At 48.0% G+C, this 22,575-nt stretch overlaps 1 protein-coding gene across 2 annotated transcripts in view; it reads right to left on the bottom strand.

Moving 5' to 3' along the window:
* The window catches only part of NRIP3 (nuclear receptor interacting protein 3), a 50,175-nt gene that overhangs the window by 3,802 nt on the left and 23,798 nt on the right, over positions 1-22,575 (bottom strand). For both annotated transcript variants that reach the window (XM_030562617.1, XM_030562616.1), the window contains 5 exons: positions 10,806-10,985; positions 8,980-9,062; positions 3,744-3,883; positions 2,245-2,297; positions 2,042-2,139 (listed from right to left, as the gene is read on the bottom strand). In XM_030562617.1, coding sequence (XP_030418477.1) covers positions 2,042-2,139; positions 2,245-2,297; positions 3,744-3,883; positions 8,980-9,062; positions 10,806-10,985 — 554 coding nt within the window. The remainder of the gene's footprint in view (positions 1-2,041; positions 2,140-2,244; positions 2,298-3,743; positions 3,884-8,979; positions 9,063-10,805; positions 10,986-22,575) is intronic.

Below are 22,575 nucleotides of genomic sequence, written 5' to 3'. Positions count from 1 at the left end.
TAGCTTCTGCCATATTCACATATGTCTTGAAGGAAAAGGGAAAAGCACGCTTTTTTACCTTGGAGGTTGAAAGGGTCATCTAAATGATATTCCTAATCCCAAATTTCCCAAGGGCAAAGTATCCCAAATTTCAATCCTAACCCAGCATTCTGCACTCAGTCAACCCATGGATAGTAAATTTGTTGGGAGTCAACAGGAGTTTTGTGTATGCCAGGGGTGCAGCACTGCCTGGTATCATCATGATAAAATATACGATTTGCAAAGGATGGTAGTGGAGGAAATCTCAGAAATGCCAGAGACTTGCATACAGATGTTGTCATTAAAAAGTCAACGTTGGACCACAAGCACCACACAGTCAGTATTTCCCTCTGCTTAGAATAGGAAAGAACAGTGGTATCTTTCGGACAGTTGTGTGTCAACTGTTGGTAAACATTGACTTTTAATGGCAACCACTGTATATACACATGCCCAGACTCCCTAATCTAGTTATTAGTACATGGGCCTACTTTTTGTGAATGTTGCTGTATGAAAGCAAATAGAAATAGTTGAAGTCCTATTTATTTCTCATTGCCACTAGGCTGTATTTACTGGGGTCATCTTTAGCATAACAGGGCCTTGAACTAGTTGAAGTCTGTAGGTATCACTATAATACAAATAATTATTGATAATAACAGGCTGCTAAAAGATACCTGAACAACACTATGTAAACCTAGAATACTGTTATGTCCTGGGTCAGCAGGTGGTGCTCTTATACATAGTCTTCCCAGTTCTTTTTCTTAGCAATGAGCAAATGTTCAGCTTTGGGAAGACATGCTGTGTTGCTGTAAGTTTTTGTTGTAAAGAGCAGTGGTCCAGAAAGAAAGTCCAATGTGTGAGCTGCAGGTGAGTTTGGTCTCTGCTTTGGTCTCTGATTAGAGTCCATATTTAAGGTAGAGTAGCTCTCTAGTAACCAGATGTTGATGTAACACTCAAAGAGAGATATAATGTGGCCTAATGGACAGGGCACCAGACTAGGATTCAGGAAATCTGGGTTCTAGCTGTAGCTCTGGTTACCTTAGGAAACTTCATCTTTCTGTGTCTCATTTTCCCATCTGAAAAGAGGGGTAATGCTACTCCTTTGTAAAGTGCTTTGAGATCTTTGATGGGAAGAGCTTTGCAAGAGCTAGGTGTTGTTATTACACCTCTACCCCAATATAACGCGACCCGATATAACACGAATTCGGATATAACATGGTAAAGCAGTGCTCCTGGGGGGCAGAGGGGAGGGGTTGCGCACTCCAGAGGATCAAAGCAAATTCAATATAACATGGTTTCACCTATAACGCAGTAAGATTTTTTGGCTCCTGAGGACAGCGTTATATCGGGCTAAAGGTGTATTATTATTCTTGGAAGAAGGAATTGTCCAGCATGCTCCTAGACTGCCTCAGTTTAGGACTGGTATGTGTAAATAAAGCAAGTGACTCTTAGAATATACCCAGACTCCGAGTCACTGATTTCTCCTCCACTGGGAGGCTGTTCTGTGCAGCCTCGGGCCATCAGCTAGCTCAGCAGAGAGGCACCATTGGTGTCAGGATGGGATGGGGGGGAGGGGTAAAAACACTATCTTGAAGTGCTTCACAACATTTCTGCACTGTGGGCTAGTAACAGCTTTGTGTGTATTCATTTCCCTTGTGTTTAAAGTCCTTTCCAGAAAAAATATTTCTCAGGGAACATTCTCAAAGCAGAGTGCCAGGAGTCAGGCAAATGACCCCCATTAACCTCAAAAAGAGCTAAGTGGCTAAGTCAAACCCCTCTGCGTATCTCTTTGAAAATGACCCCTCTATTGTTTGAGGGTAGCTTACAAAAACATGACAAGAATCAGCCGAAAACAATCCAGTGGCCTGATTCAAAGCCCTTTGATGTAGATGAAAAGATTTCCTTTTCTATCAATGGACTTTGGATCAGGTCCAGTTTGATGACTGCTTTAGCCAGATCTGCATTACAGGCTAAAAGGAGATCATATACATGAGATTCCAGAATAACTTTAGAATAACACACTTACTTCTCTCCATTTGTGGAGATGTTATTATCAATAAATGGGATTTCTTCTCTCTCTGTCTTCCCCAGTACAAGGTGATGCTTTTCCATATTTATGACACACTAAAATAATAATAAATACTAATGTAAGAGAGGAAATAAAAAACCCATAGTGATCCCCTCTGCAATAGTAAAAGAACAAGAGAGTACACACAAGATAAATCCTACCTTCAGAGATTTCAAGGTCTGGAGCCCAAGGGAGAAGTTTTTCTCATTTTCTTCTGTTAAAAAAAAATCAGATCTGAATTAACCATGATCTACTGCAGTGTTTCTCAGACTTGGGACGCTGCTTGTTTAGGGAAAGCCTCTGGCGGGTAAGGCTGGTTTGTTTACCAGCTGCGTCCACAGGCCCGGCCAATCGCAGCTCCCACTAGCCGCAGTTCACTGCTCCAGGCCAATGGGAGCTGCTGGAAGTGGCACGGGCCAAGGGATGTACTGGCTGCTGCTTCCAGCAGCTCCCATTGGCCTGGAGCAGCGAACCGTGGCCAGCGGGAGCCATGATCGGCCACATCTACAGACACAGCTGGTAAACAAACCGGCCCGGCCTGCCAGGGGCTTTCCCTAAACAAGCAGCGTCCCAAGTTTGGGAAACACTGATCTATTGTATTCTTTGCAAATAGCTCCACTTTGTAGGAAAAGACATTCAGCTAAATACAGATCAGTTGCCAGGGGTGGCTCCAGGCCCCAGCATGCCAAGCGCATGCTTGGGACGGCAAGCCGCAGGGGGCGCTCTGCTGGCACTGCGAGGGCGGCAGGCAGGCTGCCCTCGGCGGCTTCCTGCGGAGAGTCTGCTGGTCCCACGGCTACGGTGGACCTCCCGCAGGCGTGCCTGCAGGAGGTCCGCCAAAGCCACAGGACCAGCGGACCTTCTGCAGGCAAATCGCAGCCTGCCTGCAGCCTGCCTGCCATACTTGGGGTGGCAAAATCCCTAGAGCCGCCCCTGTCAGTTGCTAAAGAGATTGAATGAGCCTTGAGGGATCAGAAGTAGACTACAGAGCTTTTCACCTCTAGATCAGTGTCTGACAGTGACTCAAAGAGGGTAGTGACTGAAAGTTGTTACTGCCTGATCAGGCCCTGGTGTGAAATGAGTTTGGTGACTTCCATCCAATTCCTTGTGATCAGATTTCCACAACACAAAATAATCATCTTTTTTGGCAGTCACAATAGAGGCACCAAGGATAGAATACGCCATGGAGACAAAACTATTTCCAGGTAGGGTGACCAGACAGCAAATGTGAAAAATTGGGATGGGGGGCGGGGCGGGGGTAAAAGGAGCCTATATAAGAAAAAGACCCCAAAATTGGGACTGTCCCTATAAAATTGGGACATCTGGTCACCCTATTTCCAGGTCAGGGACAAGATATGTTATTGGCAGGGAAGTACAGGGAATCTTACATGCTGATGCCTTTATGATACCTGCTCTGTGGATAAACAGACAGACTTGAACTGTTGATCCAGCAATAAATTCACTTTAAAACACTAAGAGAAAAAAACACACTTTCATTCTTATATTAAAGATCTCTATTTTTAAAATGGTCAAACAGCTTCACATTTGCTGTTGATGAGCAAAAATGAATGTGCTACCTACTTCATAGCACACTGAAATAGATATGGGATCAGCTTATATCATATCTACAGCACTGGAAAGATTCTGCCCAACCACTTACCTGTGACAACTGCAGAACAGTCCACGTGGATAGTTCCCACAGTAACAGCTAAATGTTCTATCTGGCCAATCACTTTCATATCGCGTGGTAATGAAATCTTCGCACCTTCAGTCTTGTATGTTTTGATATGCTCCTTTAACCTGTACATTGAAACCAGTAACTGCATTTAACATTGAGTGTTCAGCTGAAATGGCAGTAAAACTATATTCTTTGAGCTGTCCGTTCATTCCTACTAAGTGATTATCATCTGAAGCTGCTTTATTGGTAACCTATCTGTGATGATACCATATCCTGATCTGATCCTACTCCAGTTTAAGTCAATGACAAAAGTCCCATTAATTTGAATGGGGTGGGATCAAGCCCTTTATGAAGAAATTATTTTGGGTTATATTTCACAGCTTGTTTCTGCAGGAGTCTGTTCCTTCGAGTTCTCTCTCATTTCCCCAGGACAGAAGAATCTGTTAATCCGAAGCTGTCTTCTAGTTATAAAGTTCCAAATTCAGCCCTGGGGGTGTAAGCATGTGCTGCTCTGCTTTGAATTTAAGGCATGTTGAACCACTAACACCACATCATCATTTGGCCCAAAACTTCTCCCGAGTATCTTACAGCTAGGAGAGCATATGTGATTTTTGTTCATTAGCAGATGATGACAGGTTACTTCACTGGAAGTAGTGACATATAAATAAAATATCCAGAAGAAGAGGAAATGCTTATCAATGATGTATTATATTTCAACAAGTACAATATTTTCCCTAGATTACTACATTCCATAGACTATTCTGATATCATGTATGGATTATTTAGGTACATTTTTTCACATTTTATGTTGAACTGAAATTAAGTAGACATTCAAACACAAAGCGATAATTCCTGATAAATCCAGAGTCATTTTTAATTGTTGTAAGGTGGATTTTTCCCCCTACAAATCTGCTTTGCAAGAGCAGTCCTCTCTAGAGGAACCAGCTTTGAACAAGGCACTTTGAGGCGAGCTCCATTAAAAGAGCCATTTTCCTGTCCCATAAAACTGTCTTGCCGAGTGAAGGACCAAAGAGTTTCCATTTTATAATTCTGTTGATTTCCATTTCTTTTGATCTTTCCATGTGTTCTGGTTTGCCAGGCACATTAAAGATAGTGAAGTGGAATACTTTCCCTCTACAACAGCTAAACTGAATAGAATGGCAAAACTCCTTTAGCTGATTTCATTACCATTTAACATTCTGATTAATTATTGTGATTGCTCAGAGTGAAGCAGGTGATTACCAATAATATTTCTACCAAATGCACATGACTAAGCACCACAAAGTGACGACCTCACCATCTAAATTGATAATCCACTCAGGAGAAGTATAATCACAATATTAGGAAATCCTGTTTTCCACCAGCAGTCGCATGATATTAAGCAGCACTCTGCCTGGCTGCACCAGGAATTATTAGAAAATGGGGCAAATTCAGCCACGGAGGGACTCTCTTCAAAGAAGGCTATTGTCCAATTTCTATAATGAATTATGATATGATATGGCATATTTAAATCTGCATTTATCAATTTATTTCTGTCTGGGCTGTCTTATAGGAGGTGTAAGTGTTCAGGTATACTGAGTGCAGTGTAAATGCCTAGACAGATAGACGGACAGAGCTTATAGTAAAATATAGGGCAAAGAGATGCATTGGGTCTTGCCCCTGATGTCAATAGATATCTCAGCTGGGGATGCAAAGCTTTTTTATGGAGCTGGCAAGTGGGTCTCTTCTCTGCTATCTCAGTGTGTAGACATCATTGCTGGCTGAGTTATGATTCACCAGCAGATGGTGAGTAATATAGCTAAAAGAACAGGAATTCAGGGTCATAGTCCCATGATACAAAAAAAAGATCATACAGCCTGAGCCTCACAAGAGATGCCAAGCACCCTAAACTCCCATTGACTTAATTGGGGTGGAGGGGAGATTGGTATCTTGCAGGGTCAGGACCAAAGAGCCTGATTTTCATAGAAGCTGAGCACATGCAGCTCCCATGGACTTCAGTTGGAGTTCTGGGGAACCAGCAGTTCTGAAAATCTGACCCATGAGATGCAGAAGGCTCTCTGAGCTGTTCCATCAGGGCTAGCGCTTCCATTAGGCGACCCTAGGTGGTTGCCTAGGGCGCCAGGATTCGGGGGGCGGCATTTTGTGCACTCCCCACGGGGCACACGGGAGCTTCCAGTTCCGCTTCCGTCGTGCCACTGAAGGACCTTCTGCCAACGTGCTGCGGAAAACAGCGGCAGGCAATTGAGCAGCTCAATGACTGCCACTGTCGCCTGTGGCATTTCAGAGGAGGGTCCTTCTTCGGCAGCACGATGGGAGTGGAACTGGAAGCTCCCGCACACCCTGTGGGGAGCGCACAAAATGCTGCCCCCCAAATTCTGCCTAGGGCACCCGAAACCCAGGCGCCGCTCCTATCTTCCATTGCCCGCTAAGAAGGTAACAGCCAGAGGGGGACATGGAAATTTGCTATTGAATATTCAATGTTAAGGGTCATTATATAGAAAAAAATAGCTCAGTTGATTTGGCAGGGATTCCATGGCTCTCTGTGATCTTAGCTAAAATCACCAGCCTAGATCCTCTGGTGCACCCAGTCTCTGATGGGAACAGCAAAGCAGGTGGGGAAAGGCATCAGGGAGCCACTTGTTTCTCCTTGATCTTCAGACTGGCTTTACGTCGACCCTGGAAATGTTCAGAGCAGACTGGGTGCTGCTGTAAACTCTATGAACTGGAAAGAATGTCCAAGGAGCAGTCTGCTAGTAGAGGACAGGAGGGCAGCACTCTGGCCACACTCCCTCCATTCCCCTTCCTGTTCCTTAAATACCACCTATTTTGAGGGCTGCAAGGAAGGAAGTCTGTAGGAGCCAGGTATGCTGGATGTACATCTACAGGTGAGATGCAGCTGGTTTCTGCCCCCTTTGTGCCACTAGAGCAGTGCACAGGAAACTGAGGAGAAGGCAAGATCTGGCCTATTTTGTCCCTTAGTCAGGGCCAGATTGACTTCAGTGGAGATGCACATTTGTAACCAAGGGCTGAATGTGGCCTGCAGGAAAGGAGAGAACAATTACTTGGGGGAGGGCACATGGATTTTTGCCGTTTCTGAATTGCTTTTGGTTGCAAGTCAGAGCCAGACTTAGTTAAGAAAAGCAGAGCAGTGGATGGAGTTCGCCACACAGACAGAACCTTAGTACAAGATGGATGCATGGTGATAGCTCCTTGAGGGCATGTAATGAATGTGTTCATTAATGTTCACTCAGACAGAAAATCAGCCTGAAAGCAAGCTTGAAAAGTAGGAAGGCTCTATCCATAACCAGCAAAAGGAGGTATTTAAATGATGATGAAGTGGGATCCTTCTTATCCTTTCTGCAGAGAGATCCCATTACTATCTCTCACTGCTAAGCACGGAGGATTTGTTAGAAGATCATATCAGACTAATTAAATTGATCTCTTACCTAACATGTAAAGAGAGTATTTAGGGTGGCACAAGGCATAGGTTTAAAAGGATGAAAAAAGAAAGGGATAATTCAGTGTGAATATCAAAAACATTCTGATGGTGAGATCTCTTAGGTAGTGAAGGAGTCCAATGGGTGGAGTCCTTTCCTGGGGCCTTTAACACCAGACTGCACAAAGTAATACTAGACAATGTACTATAAGCACCTTCCTGTACTGGCAGAGAAATGGATGAGATCTCTTAATAGGTATTTTCCATCTCTGATTTCAATGGCTGCATGAAATATAAAAGCCTATATTAAATCATCCTAATTTTTCCAGTGTTGAGCCATGTATCATCTATGTCATTTTGAAGTAAACTGTGCTGCTGCATTCTGCTGCAGCACAAGAGCATCAGTGGATGCCAGAACTGAATGGGTTAGATGTCCGATTTAAACTAACAAAAGCTATTGCATTAATCACACTGGAGGACAACCTCCCCATATCTCATGTCACTGCAAACATAAAACTGAAATGGCCCAAACGGCTGGCTGAGAGAAAGAATGGTCTTTTGGTCAAAGCACTAGCAAGATACTCAGGTCCAGGTTCAAGCTTTCAGCTCTGCCTTAGGTTTCCTGAGTGACCTGAAGACCTTTGTGCCTCAGGTCCTCATCTGTAAAATGTGGTTAATAATACTCTGTTCTTTTATTTATTTATTTTTAGACTAACTCCTTCAGGGGAGGGATCATTTCTTACTGTGTGTGTCAGTACAGCACCGGGCACAGTGGGGTCTGGATCTCAGCTGGTGCCTTGAGGTGCTACTGTAGTACATATAAATATACGGCGGCAGTGACTGCTTTAATTTTGAATTTCCTGATATAGGGCCCAATACTATACATCACTGTAAGTCTGTACTTTAATATTTAAATGTGTTTCCTCTCTCTTTGACAGGGAGGGATTTTGACACTAAAGCCAATAGGAAGTTTCCCATTGACTTCAGTAAGAGCAGAAATTGGCCCATATATTGATCTAAGCCAGCTCGTTAGACTTTCTCTTTGATGGCTGGGACTGTTTTTTCTAAGGGGACTGAAAATAGTATAAGAATCAAGTCTGACATGTAAATGGAGAAGAACCGACACATCGGGAGCCATTCTAGTCTGTTGTGTAAAGGCTCACCATGGATGCTGCTGAGCATTGTCAACTTCCATTGGCTTCACTGGGAGTGGGGAGTTCTCCTCCCCTCTCAGGAGTGCTCAGCACCTTCCAGGACTGAGCCCTAAATGCATCATTGTCACTTGTCAGTGTCAGATGCATGTGATTTACTTCCTTGTTCATAGCAGGTGCAGCTGCTTTGCAGCCATTAAAGACTATTGTGCAAACAAACAACAGACTTTACGGAAAATGGGCATTATTTACCTAGTCGTGTGTAATGGTGCTTAGGGAACAATTACAGTTGTTTGCATAATCATGGTAAGCTGATCTTGAAATCTCCATGTTGCTAGGGGGAAATATCAACACTGATGGCTTTACCCAGCTCCATTAAAGTCAATGGGAGTTTTGCCATACATTATTGTAAGTCAGTCTTCCAATATTGTTAAATATATTTCCTTTCTTTTTGATGAGGAAAATTTTTGCCCTGATGTCAGTGGGCAGAAGAACAGGCCCCTAAACACCATTTCAGAAATAATTTGGAAATTCTGAAAGCGTTCCTCATTTGTACAGCAGCAATGATACCATGTATGAGTACTCAACATGCTGCTTTATACCATGAGTTAGGTTTAAACAGGCCGCTTACCCCAGTCTATCCAAACATGCGGACGATATGAGATTATACTGACAACTGGTGTCAATCACAGCTTTCAAGTCCTTTCCAGCACACTGCAAGGAGAAAAAAAAGAGTGTTTGGAAGGAACAACAGAATGTAAGAAAGAAATCCAGTGTTAATTGCAGCTGTGCAAAGGTCCATGTACATGGAACACAGGACTCCAATAGCACCTGCTATGTCACCATTGAGGTTTCACTGTTTCAGCACTTTCTTTTCTATTTCGCTCAGCCTCTCAATTGTGTTGCAGTGCACATGAGGATTTCAGACTAATGTTTAAATGAAACTCCTCTACAGAATAATGAAGATGTAAGGTTGGATCCTGTGAGGTGCTGAGCACCTGCAATCCCATTGAATCTTTATCTGTAGCTATTGGGCCAATCAGATATCTAAAAAAATAGTCCTTGTGGTGTTTTGGGATTGCCCTTTTCCCAAAGGTCTCAGAGCCCATTCCTTGGCTGGCATAGCTTCTCAATGGAGAGTGATAAAGTCACTGTGCTGACTGGAGGCCATATGCTGGCAATCAAAACTTCCCTATCCCCTTCAAACGTTACAGGCCTGGCTCCTCAGCTGATGCTAATCAACGTCACCATACAGCAGTGGAGCTATGCCACATTACAGCATCTGAGGATCTGACCATATATACAGCACTGGGCATCCTGTTGACTCTCTATAAATAAGCATCTTCTGCTAAATCCAACATTAGGAATTGGCAGGAAAGAGGAGCCTTGTGAGAAGAAAGATGGGACGCTGAAGGGACTAAGATACAGGGGATGCTGAGGGTAGGGGAGTTTAATCACAAAACAAAATTATCCCAACTTTTAAAATAAACATGGCCCAGATCTGCTAACCTATATGCTCCAATGTCAGAAAGAATGGCAGTCAGGATGTTCCCTGGGGCATTCCCATGCCTGCCTAGAGAGAAAGGCTTTAGAGCAGTGGTACCCAACCTTTTTGTGACCAGTAGCACATTCATGTTTTCAGAAGAGCGTGGCAGGCACCAACAACTTTTCAAGGCTTATTTTGTATTTGTACATTAAATAGTACAAAAAAAATTAATATTACATAATATATGAATCCAGAGAGAAGAGAGAAGCTGGAGAAAAACCACGAGGACAGAGAACACCGGTGCCCGCAGCCCTGGAGTACTCTGTCCCCAGCGGACGTGGGGCCTCAGATTCTCTTCTCTGCTGGGCACTAGGTGCGTCCAGCACCTGCCGGGAACAGAGAACACCACGCCCGCAGCCTGAGTTCTCTGTCCCCGGGAGGTCCCCTGCTGGGCACTAGGCGGGCACACATAAATGCCCCGGCGGGCACCACATTGGGGACCACTGCTTTAGAGTTTGACACACACAGCTCTACCATACTCAGGTTGCCTTCTCTGAAGGGAAGTTAGTGATGATGATGGAAAGATTAATGTACTGGGCATCTCAGGAGCACAGGAACCCCAAAGCCCCAGGAGACGTACCTTTCGGTCACCCAGCATAACCGCTGTGTTTTTACTGAGGCCTTTGTTTTGCAGAACTGCTATTATATCCGTCATATGAGAGAGAACAGTTAGATGGAAAACAACAATGCATTTTTTCAGGGCTGTCAACATTGTCCATTTCCTTGTATGAAGGAAAACAGACACCTGTCAAAAATAATATCCCATCAGCAAAAACATTGGGCTTCATAACACTAAACCTGGAATACAAGGAGCCTAGTTGTGCCTTTATTATATGGGTGGGTTCAATTCCTCCTGCACTGCTGATAAAAGGATTTAGGAAAAGCTGGTAAAGAATCGGAGGAAGCATTACCTGACAGCACACTAATATTAAGTCTTCTTCCTCCTTTTTCTTTGGGTTGTCTGGCTTGGTTTGATTCAGCTTATTGGTCTGTGCTGAGATGTCGTTCTTTGGAGTCCATGTCCCTCGGTTGTTTTGTAATTTTGATAAATTTGTCTCCATTAAACGTCTTTGCAGAATGTTATGTGGTTGCTTTAAAACAAAACAAAAAATATTAATACAATTATAAAATACTACTACTGTTGGGCTCCATTGGTCAGTGATTTGAGTCTCAACAAGTCTTTTATATAGAGAGCAAAGGCTAAATAACTTACCTGACTTCAGCTACATTCAACAGGAATTCCTAGACCAAAAGAAGTATAATGTATTAGCCAAGGGAAAACCCCATGACATCAAAATAGTATTTGGAAAGCATTATTTCCCCTTTCAAGAGGATAGCCAAGCTGAGGGCATATGGGAATCAGAACAGACTTAAGAAAGACTGAAGAAGATATATTTTATTCTTCAGTTATGTGGAAGTTTAACTGATAATAATTTGGCCTTTGACTAAGTGCTTATTTTAATATGCAGAGGACTACGTGACCTATTGAGCGAATGCAGAGGCCTTTCATCTCAACTCAAATCGAGTGTAGGTCACTTATTAAATGAGTGTGTCTCAATCTAATACCTGCCTTCTGAAATTGTTTTACATCAATCAACCAGCTGATCTGGGTGTGCTATACAGCCACTGAAAGGTGAAATTGGATAAGGCACAACTGTTGAAAGATGACTACACAAATACTATCTATGTTCATATATGGTTTGGTCCAACCTAATCCTTACGCCATATGGCTCTTTTCCCTTCACTCTTCATGTCATCCTTCATGCTGTTCCTCACTTCTTTACATCCTTCAAACAGCTTCCCACTTCCTGTGCAACAAGCACCCCTGCCTAAATCCTTCCTGATAGCACACTGCTTTCCCAAAGCCTTTCTATGTTGGCCATGGGATGATACATACTCACAGAAGTTTAGAGATGAAACTGACCTGTTAGGTCATCTAGTCCACGCCCCTGCCACTAGATGGTTGCTCCCTCTACATTTTTCTAATGAGCTTCATCTCACCACCAGTGATACATTCACTTCTCAGACCTGAACTTTTGCCTGTTGGTTGTGCCTATATATTTGCCTGCATATTGTATATTTGCAAAGGTGAATATGACAGTGAAGCACCTAACTCCAATGGAATTTCATTTCAATCTGGATGCCTAACTCCCCTAGCCACCTTTGAAAATCTCAGCCTGTATTTTTTTGAATTAGTTTGCAAACTCTTTCCGGTGAAGTTCCGGTGTTTTAACATGTTCGGTGAAGCATCTTAAATAATAAAGGTTACAAGAGACTAATGTAACATGGCCTGCAGAAAGTCAGATGACATGAAAACACTCTCCTAAAACAAATAGGAGAGTATTTCAGGTTCTGTTGCGGGGGCATAACATTTACAGAAGAAGTGAAACTATATTAGATGGATAAGAATCAGGTAGATATGGTAAAATACCTGCTGTCATTGAAACATGTCATCTCTCTTTTTTCATGCCCTCAGCTTGGCTATCCTCTTGGAAGGGGAAATCTTTTTGTATTGAAAGGAAAATAAAATTCCTTAATCTGTGGCTGATGTTTTGTATGACTGGCACTCATAATGGCATGTTCTGTATAATGAGATAACGTACTTGATTCTGCACCCAGCAGTCAGTAACAATGAAAGATTAGAACTCTAATTATGCTGCCTACATTATCTTCAAAAAAAGCCATGGGGCCAGTTCTGCCACCCTTATTTGTGGTGAGAACTATGTTATTCCCAGTGAAATCAATGGAAATAATTTCACAGCAGGGTATTAATTAATGTAAGTATAGGTGGGAAAACTTGTTCCACTTTTTTAATTGTATAGATACCCCACACTGTGGCATGAGGAAATCACTTAAGAAAAGAGTCTTCCCATTTAAAGCAGAACCATTAGGCATGAACCAGCACTGTGATCACAATGAAAGCGTTCAAAATAGAGTCAGCTGCACAATACACCATTCTCTAAATAGAATGAACAGAAAAACTCAGCTATGTTAGTACTTCCTACAGGCAGAGAGGCAGGTGCTTTGGAGAAGGTTGCATGCCCTCATATCCTTGAATGTTTCCTCCAGTACAAGTATGCATTTTTACAAGCTCTGAATCTGCACTTAAAATTCATCAAAGATGAGGATTAGATGGCTTATGTTACAGGTCCTGGGATAGGGAACGTTTCACCTGTAGGCCCTCAGCTCACATCCAGCCCAGGTCAGCAGCGACTAGGGACAATAGGAGCTTCCAAACCTTCAAAGTTCAGTGTTAGTCTGGACACTTTTCCAAACCATCAGCTCCCAAACCACACAACCAATTCCCGGTGAAAGAAGTTATTAGAGAATCAAGGGTGGGCTGTGCCTAGGCATATCACTGCCACCTTGCCTGAGAACCTCTCATAAATTTCCAGAGTAACAGTTCAATGCACACGTGACAAGCTCCACCATGGGTCATCAGTGGACCTTGGATTTCTCATACTAAAAGCACAAACTTTAACTGCTTGAACTAAAAAACTAAGCTCCCCAGCTGGCAGCTCTACCATTCTTATTAATCTTTATATGGATCAGCCACTTAAGAGACAAAGACCTACACTATGGTAATGTGGGTTATAAGTGCAACTGGAAACATCTTTTATCAGTGCTAGTTCCTCTGAAATCTGAGGCAAATGCTACCTTCAGTAGGATAAGCATAGCTTGTATGTTCCAATGCATAAGTTGAAAAGACTCCCTTCAGCATCATTCTGTCCAAGGCTATTACTAATTAATTTGTTTAAACTTTGATTTTCCTTGACTTTCATGTGCAATACAGAGTGAGGAGTATTAGTTAGAGAGATGAGTCAAATGCTGGAAACAGACACTGAAAATCAAATAACGGTTGCAAAGATCCTGCTGAAAAATGGCAGCCAGACCACTTAAGGAAAGAAAAAGAGGAAAGATCTTTTGAAACAGAGTTATCATAGTCAATGGTGTCCTCCCCTCACTGCATCTTGGCTGTGCACCCAGTAAAACGTTGAAAACAATTGAACTAGGGTGACCAGATGTCCTGATTTTATAGGGACAGTCCCGATTTTTGGGTCTTTTTCTTATATAGGCTCCTATTACCCCACACCCCCGTCCTGATTTTTCACACTTGCTGTCTGGTCACCCTAACTTGAACACAAAGAAGCAGTTTATTCTGTTTTAGGTGTCATCACTCCAGCCCTCATACTGAACTACACAGAGTTCCTCTGAAGAGTGAAACATTACACGGCATTCAGTAAGTGAAACAAATATGTTATTATTTTGGTGTGGTCTAGGAGAGTAGTGATTTTCCTAAAGCATCGTCAGAGAGCTTTTTTATTTTGCAACACCAACAAAAAGCTACAAGAAACCAAAACAAGACATGGGGCAGATCTCGGTCCTATTTTAACTCATTTCCCAAAGTTCAGACTGGCTCCAGTTTTGCCCTTCTCTAATTTATATACAAAATAGGTGTAATTTAGTCATCTGAATTTCTCACAGGCCCTCTCCACTTGTTTGGCTTCTGGCTCTAAAAGGACAGGAAAACCCTGTAGCGAGGCGGTGTGGCTCCCCTCCCCCTCAGGGAGGGTCGAGCCCCGTCAGTCATCCATGGGGGCGGGGCTGCTGGGCGGAAATCCCGCCCCTCAAAGGGTCAGGCGGTGACCCGGAAGAATAAAAGCCGGGCCCCAGCCTTCAGTTGCGGCTCGGCCACTGGCAGGAGCAGATGTGCCCGCCGCCGCTCATGACTGGGAGGCTGCCCAAGCCAGAGGTCGAGCTGCCAGAGCTGCCTCGCCCCTACTACGACAAGGAGCTGCCGGAGCTGCCTCGCCCCTACTACGGCCCCGAGGAGCCCCCAGACCAGGCGTGGCCCGAATTCCCCGAAACCCTACCTGCCGACCAGCCCGGATTGGGAGGAACCGATGGTCCTGGATGTCTCCGGAACAGAGGCCCCGGACCAGGTAGGAATAGAGGGGGAATTAGGAAGTAGCCCGGGGGCAGCTGACTCCAGTCAGGCTGCAGAGCTACCGTTGCCCATGTCAGTGTGTTGCGGTCAGGACCCCACTGACCACCAGTAGCAGTGACAACCGCTACCAGGGCCCAGGGCTGGAACGCAGTGGAGTGGGTGGGCCTGCGTTCCCCCTGCCAACCATAACCGGGTGGCAGATTCCCCCTCTCCCCAGTCAGAGAGGCCTGTAACTGTTTAAACTGTGTTTGGTGCCCCGCCCGAGCCAAGGGCTGGGCCCCCTTTGACTTTGCCACTGCTCTGCCCTGCTCCAAAGGGCCAGGGCTGTTGAAACTGTGTTTGGTGCCCGCCCGAACCAAGGGCTGGGCCCCCTCTGACTTTGTCACTGCTCTGACCTGCCAAACAGGCCAGAGCAGACTGTAATTGCAGGGAAGACATCAAGGCCGGTGGACCCTCAGGGAGGGTCGAGCCCCGGTGGAACCCGTCTACAACTGGCACCTGACCAGGGACCTTCTGAACCCGTGCCCCTGTGAGAAGGGGCTAGTAGAAGGACGCTAGCGCATCCGGTGTCCCCAGGGCAGGGAACATGGATGTCGAACGGCTAGTCCAGCTGCTGATGGAGAGCCAGGAGTGGCAGCAGGCGGCGCAACTGCTGCAGCAGCAACAGCAGCAGGCCGCCCATCTCGAGCAGCAGCAACGGCGAGATGCCGCCCACCTCCAGCAGCAACGACAGCAACATGCCGCTCAGTTGGAGCACCAGCAACAACTCATCCAGCAACTCGGGGCCAAGCTACAGACGCTTCTCGGGCCCGCCGCCCGAGTCCCCGAAGGGGCCACGGGGGAGGACCCCGCGGGACTCCAGCCGTTGGCGCCCCTGCGCCTGACCAAGATGGGCCCGGGGGATGACCCTGAGGCCTTCTTGGTCACCTTCGAGTGCGTGGCCCCCGCTTAATTGCACAAGGCCTGAAAGAGGCCTGCCACCGCTGCCTGCAGCCAGAAACCCAGACGGCGGAGGAAGTGACCGAGCAGGTGGTCCTCGAACAATTCGTACATATCCTGCCGGTTCGAGGAAGGGCCTGGGTGCTCCGCCACCGGCCTACCACCCTGGGGGCAGCAGTCTCCTTGATGGAGGATTTCCTCATGGCGGAGGCTCCTGTGGGGCTGGCCTTCCGGCCACCTGCCCTGGGGCCCGACCAAACTCGTGGAAGCAGGAGAGGATCTGGCCCGCCGGGACAGTGGCGGCTGAGCCATGGACTGGGCCCTGAACCGGCGCCACGGACCCAACGCGCGGAGCCTGGCCCGCACACGGGTTCGGGGACCTTCCCTGCAGGTCCGTTGGAGCCCCGCCGAAGCCCCTGAAGCCCTCAGGCCACCGGTCCCTGGCGCGGACACTCCGAAGTAGGACCTTGCTTTAGATGCGGGAGGACCGGCCACTTACAGCGGGACTGCCCGGAGATGGAGTGTGACTTCGGGCAGGTCTGCTCAGGAGAGGGCCGGGCCCAGCGGCCTCAGCCCCCGAAGCTCACAGTCCCGGTACTCGTGGGGGACCAAGCCACCACGGCCTTGGTCGACTCAGGCTGTGGTCAAACGCTGGTCCGTCAGGCTCTGGAGCCCCCGATCGATCCTAGTCTGGGGCCCATTCACCTACAATGTATCCATGGGGATGTTCGGTCCTATCCCAGTGCTCAGGCCCACCTGACTGTTAACGGCCTCACTTGGTCACTGATCGTCGGCATGGCCCCTCGACTGGCCTATCCTGTCATCCTGGGATGTGACTGGCTTGCCTTTGATGGGCTCCTTCAGTCTATACTGGCCCTAGCGGCCGAGTCCCCGGAAACCCCAGAGGAAGCCGAGACAGATGCTGAGGGGGCCGGACTAGAAACCCCAGAGGCCGAGGAGTTAAATGAGGGAGCACCCCCTGCACCCCGTTTTGACACAGACTTCTGCCAGGATCAGCGGACCGACCCCACTCTCCAACGGGCCTACAAACAGCTGGCCGCAATTGATGGATCCATTATCGACCCTGGCCGGGCTACGCAGTGGCCCCACTTTGAGCTCCACTAGGACTGGCTTTATCGGATGGAGCGGGACCCCCGCACACAAGAACCGTGGACGCAACTCCTCGTGCCCCAATGCCATCGGCGGGCCGTCATGAGCTTGGCCCATGATGTACCAGCCACGGGCCACCTAGGGTATGAAAAGACCTTGGCACGAATTCGGGCTCGGTTCTACTGGCCGGGGCTGGACGGAGAGGTAAAACAATACTGCAACTCCTGCCCGGAGTGTCAGCTGGGCGGACCAGCCCGAACACCCAAAGCGCCCTTGGTTCCCATGCCATTGATCGACACCCTGTTTGAGCGCTTCGCAATGGACTTGGTCGGCCCGCTTCCCCGGAGCGCAGCCGACTTTCAATACGTCCTGGTCCTGGTCGACTTATGCCTAAGGAGATCCTGACGGACTATGGCACTAATTTTACATCCCGGTTGCTAAACCAAGTCTGCCGACTCCTGGGGGTAAAACAACTGCGGACCTCTGTCTACCACCCCCAAACCGACGGCTTGGCAGAGCGGTTCAACCGGACCCTCAAGGACATGATGAGAAGGTTCCCACCAGACGAGCTACGCCATTGGGACCAACTCTTCCTGCCGCTGCTCCTGGCTGTCTGAGAGGTCCCCCAGGCGTCGACCAAATTCTCCCCCTTTGAGCTCCTATACGGGCGGAGGCCTCGGGGCCTGCTGGACCTGATGAAGGAGACGTGGGAGCAGTCAGCCTCCCCGACCCAGGGACTCCTCCAGTACATCCTCCGGCTACGGGAATGCCTAACTCAAGCGGGGTCCCTAGCGCGGGAAAACCTAAAAGCAGCCCAGGAGAGGCAGGAGCGAAGCTATAATCAAGGCGCGCGCGCGCGCGGGAATTTGGCCCCAGAGACCGAGTCCTACTGCTCCTGCCCTCCAGCGAATCGAAATTGTTGGCCCGGTGGCAGGGCCCCTACAAGGTACTCAGGAAAGTGGGGCTCATCAACTATGAGATCTGCCAACCCGGTCGCCGGAGGGAGAAGCAAATATACCATGTTAATCTGCTGAAACTGTGGCGTGACCGAGAGGGCCTGTTAATCGACCCATGCCCGCCCGAGCTGGAACTAGGTCCAGAGGTGGCCCAGATGGAGGAGGTGATGGAACCCGCACTGGGGAGCGCCCTGATGGTCGAGCAACAGCGACAGGCCAAATGTCTCATGCGGGCCTTCCAACAGACCTTCACGGCCCTAACGGGCTGCATGACTGTCACCTGTCATAGGATCTAGACCGAACCAGGGAAGGTCGTGCGGGAGACCGCCCGGCTGATACCATACTGAATGCGCCAGGCGGTGGAGGAAGAGGTTCAAGCCATGCTCGCCCTGGGGGTCGTTGAACCGTCCCGGAGCGAGTGGCGCAGCCCGGTGGTCCTGGTACCCAAGCCTGACGGCTCTCGACACTTCTGTATAGATTTCCGGAAAGTTAATGCCATATCCCGTTTCGATGCCTACCCGATGCCCCGAGTCGACGAGCTGCTCGGCCGCCTCGGGGAGGACCGGTACATCACCATGCTGGACCTCAGCAAGGGGTACTGGCAAATCCTGCTGGAAGAGACGTCCAAAGAAAAGACCACCTTTGCCACTCCGTCCGGACTGTACCAGTTCACTAGGATGCCTTTCAGTCTCCATGGGGCCCCCGCGACCTTTCAGCAGCTCATGGATCACCTCTTGTGGCCACACCAGGAGTATGCCGCTGCCTACCTGGATGACATGGTGATCTACAGCCGCTGCTGGGATGACCACCTAACCCGGGTCACAGCAGTTCTCCGGACCCTTCGACAGGCGGGGTTGACCGCAAACCCCAAAAAGTGCCGGATAGCCTGGGAAGAAACGACGTACCTCAGCTATACCATCGGACAGGGACAGGTGAAGCCCCTCGTGGGGAAAGTGCAGGCCCTGGCGGAGTGCCCCACCCCAACAACAAAGCGGCAGGTGCGGCGCTTTCTGGGGCTCGTGGGGTATTATCGGCGGTTTATTCCACATTTCGCGTCCACGGCAGCCCCCGTGACCGAGCTACTAAAGAAGAGCAGCCCTCGGACGGTACAATGGAACCCCGAGTGTGAGGCAGCCTTCAGGACGCTTCGTAGCTGCTTGTGTCGAGAACCAGTTCTATACAGCCCCGACTTTGACAAGCCCTTCGTCCTCCAGACGGATGCGTCTGACGTTGGCCTGGGGGCCGTCTTGTCCCAAGAAGGAGACAGAGGTGATCACCCCGTGCTGTATATCAGTCGGAAACTGTTTCCCCGAGAGCGGAATTATGCCACGATTGAGAAGGAGGCCCTCGCGGTCAAGTGGGCCTGCGACACCCTCCGGTTCTTCCTCGTTATGGACCACGCTCCCCTTCAATGGCTTATGAGAATGAAGGACAACAATGCCCGCATCATGCGCTGGTATTTGGCCTTGCAGCCCTATGCGTTCACCATCCAGCATAGGGCAGGCAAGGATCATGCCAACATGGATTTTCTGTCCTGCCTCGAGGAGATGGGACAGCCCGGCCCGGACAAGCGGGGGCCGGACTTGGGGGGGGGGTGTAGCGAGGCGGTGTGGCTCGCCTCTGCCTCAGGGAGGGTTGAGCCCTGTCAGTCATCCACGGGGGCGGGGCTGCTGGGCGGAAGTCCCGCCCCTCAAAGGGTCAGCCGGTGACCCGGAAGAATAAAAGCCGGGCCCCAGCCTTCAGTTGCGGCTCAGCCACCGGCAGGAGCAGACGTGCCCGCCGCCGCTCGTGACTAGGAGGCTGCCCAAGCCAGAGGTCGAGACCAGGAGCTGCCAGAGCTGCCTCGCCCCTACTACGACGAGGGGCCGCCAGAACTGCCTCGCCCCTACTACGGCCCCGAGGAGCCCCCAGACCAGGCGTGGCCCGAATTCCCCGAAACCCTACCGCACCTGCCGACCAGCCCGGATTGGGAGGAACCGATGGTCCTGGACGTCTCCGGAACAGAGGCCCCGAACCAGGTAGGAATAGAGGGGGAATTAGGAAGTAGCCCGGGGGCAGCTGACTCCAGTCAGGCTGCAGAGCTACCGTTGCCCATGTCAATGTGTTGCGGTCAGGACCCCACTGACCACCAGTAGCAGTGATAACCGCTACCAGGGCCCCGGGCTGGAACGCAGAGGAGTGGGTGGGCCTGCTTTCCCCCTACCACCCGTAACCGGATGGCAGATTCCCCCTCTCCCCAGTCAGAGAGGCCTGTAACTGTTTAAACTGTGTTTGGTGCCCCGCCCAAGCCAAGGGCTGGGCCCCCTCTGACTTTGCCACTGCTCTGCCCTGCTCCAAAGGGCCAGGGCTGTTGAAACTGTGTTTGGTGCCCGCCAGAACCAAGGGCTGGGCCCCCTCTGACTTTGTCACTGCTCTGACCTGCCAAACAGGCCAGAGCAGACTGTAATTGCAGGGAAGACATCGAGGCCGGTGTGGCTCCCCTCCCCCTCAGGGAGGGTCGAGCCCCGGCGGAACCCATCTACAACCCCACAAACCAATTTAATTCAGAATGCTGAAAAGAGAACCACAATGGAGAGTCTAAGGTCTGCCTATTCCTAGATAGAACTTGCTGTGTCCTACTTATGTCAATTGTGCCTACATACTACAGCAAAGGGTTTCTGAGAGCTAGACAGAGTTCTTATGTGGCAAGCAACTTCTCACTTCCAGCAAACCACTCAGCAAAACTCATTTCTCATAGAGTTCATGCAGGAATAGGTTTTCCCTTTCTTCATTTTCTGTTATCTCCTATCTTGCACTTTCTCTCATCCTCATGGTCCATTGTTGTTTCTTGTGTTATCTGTCTGGTTTTGATTGTAGGCTCCGGGGAGTAGAGATCTTGTATTTTTGTTTTTCTGTAAGGTGCCAGAAACACACCTAAGGTAGTAGGATAATAATACAGAATCCCTCTTTCTAGCCATCTTTGAAACCTGAGTGTACATGCCTAAAGAATTTGATACTGTGGTACTGGTTACTGTTATTGTTTTTAAAGCTTTAAAGAGTTAGATGGCATTGGGAACAAGTTAGCTGCCCTGGCAATTAGACAGCGTCATCTCCATGGAAATGGATAAGAACAAAAATTACTAGAGCAATTAGAAAAGCTGTTTTTATTTTTCTAATCTCAAAAACATCCTGTTGCATGTCACACCTGGGATGTTGAGCAATAGCTGAGTAGTACAGTTGGCCCCCACGTATGGCCAGTATGCCCAGCCAACCAAGCTAGCCGACAAAAAACAACAAGAACACACAAGCTGTATTTTTGTGCTAACAATGGACATTTATGTAGCTAACAAGAATATCCAGAGCAGTATAATAGTAAGGCTTAAAAAATAAGAGCTTTGGAAGGGCTGAAAACCCTCATGCTTCAGGGCATTAAGCCAACATCTTCACTAATGGGGGACTAGGAAGAAACTGGCCTTGGGAGTAGGCTATCCCATAGAGGCATACAACATAGCTTCTTGTACTTTCTTGTATCTTCCTGTGAAGCAGCTGGTACTAGCCACTGTCAGAGAGTGAACTGGACTAGATAGAACATAGCTCTGATCCAGTGTGGCAAGTTCTATGCTCCTATTGTCAAGTTACACTGCCAAAAACAAAAAAAATGTTTTCTGATTTCAAAAATAAGTGCATATCTAATGCTTGTACAGAATAAAAATAAGACTGCATTTGTGTAAGGCTAGCACATGAATCAAAATAGTCTGCTACAGCCAGTGTCTTCCAAATTCATTGGGCCAGATCCTCAGCTGAGGTGAACTGGTGTAGCTCAATTCAAGTCAATGAAGCTATGTCAATGTACACCAGAAAAGAGTCTGTCACAGCACAGTAACAGAAACGAGAAGCTGATATTATGGCTTTCTAGATGTTTTTAATGAGGACCATTATCTGTCATGCCTCTGAAGCATCCTGCTGCCATCTTTGAGAGACCCCATTTTGACCATTACAAGGGCTGAAATTGCATTGAATACAGTGTGGTGAGGCTGGAAAAGCTACTCAGGAACAGGGTGGGTATGTTACATGGGTGATGAAATGATGAACATGTAAAGTTTGGCTTGATTCCAAGTTCCCATTCAAATTGTGCCTAATGTATGAAAATCTGTAAATACCTCAGCCTAGGTACGGTGGCCTGTTACTTCCCATCACGTTCCAGGCTCCTGCCAAAAAAAATACTTCACCATGGAGTTCATGGCTGGCAAAGAAACAAGGCCAAGGAGCCCCTCAGGCACATCATGCTCAAAGTGCCAATTTGGGAGCTCCTCCCAGTCCCTTTCAGAGTTGGATGGTTCCAGTATATGCTGAAAAGAGGAAGGACAAACCACATGTGACAGATGTAACCCTTCTGCCCATCTGAGTTGGCAGCAACAAGGGCCAGGTCCAGTCTCTAGGGGTTCCATTTCAATAACAATGCAAAACCGGCTTGAGCCCCCACCCAGTGACCTGGGACAATTACATACCACCTCCTGGACGCCTCTAAGAGGCAATACTTCCCCTCTCGCAAGCACGGAGTCTGAGTGTAGCAAAATCCTTTTAATAAAGGAGGGAAACAATGTAGCATTATGTTGGGGAAACACCACAAACAGGATTTATAACACAAACCATGAGCAAAAGACCCACCCCCCAAGTAAGTTTGGCAATATCCTCAGGGTCTTAAGTCCAACAACCCAAAAGATCACCCCAAAGTCCTAAAAGTCCAAC

The sequence above is a fragment of the Gopherus evgoodei genome, chromosome 4 (genome assembly GCF_007399415.2).
Source record: "Gopherus evgoodei ecotype Sinaloan lineage chromosome 4, rGopEvg1_v1.p, whole genome shotgun sequence".
Classification (NCBI taxonomy): Eukaryota; Metazoa; Chordata; order Testudines; family Testudinidae; genus Gopherus; species Gopherus evgoodei.
The sequence above is the reverse complement of the archived record's forward strand: the minus strand, read 5'-3'. Positions and strand labels throughout refer to the sequence as shown.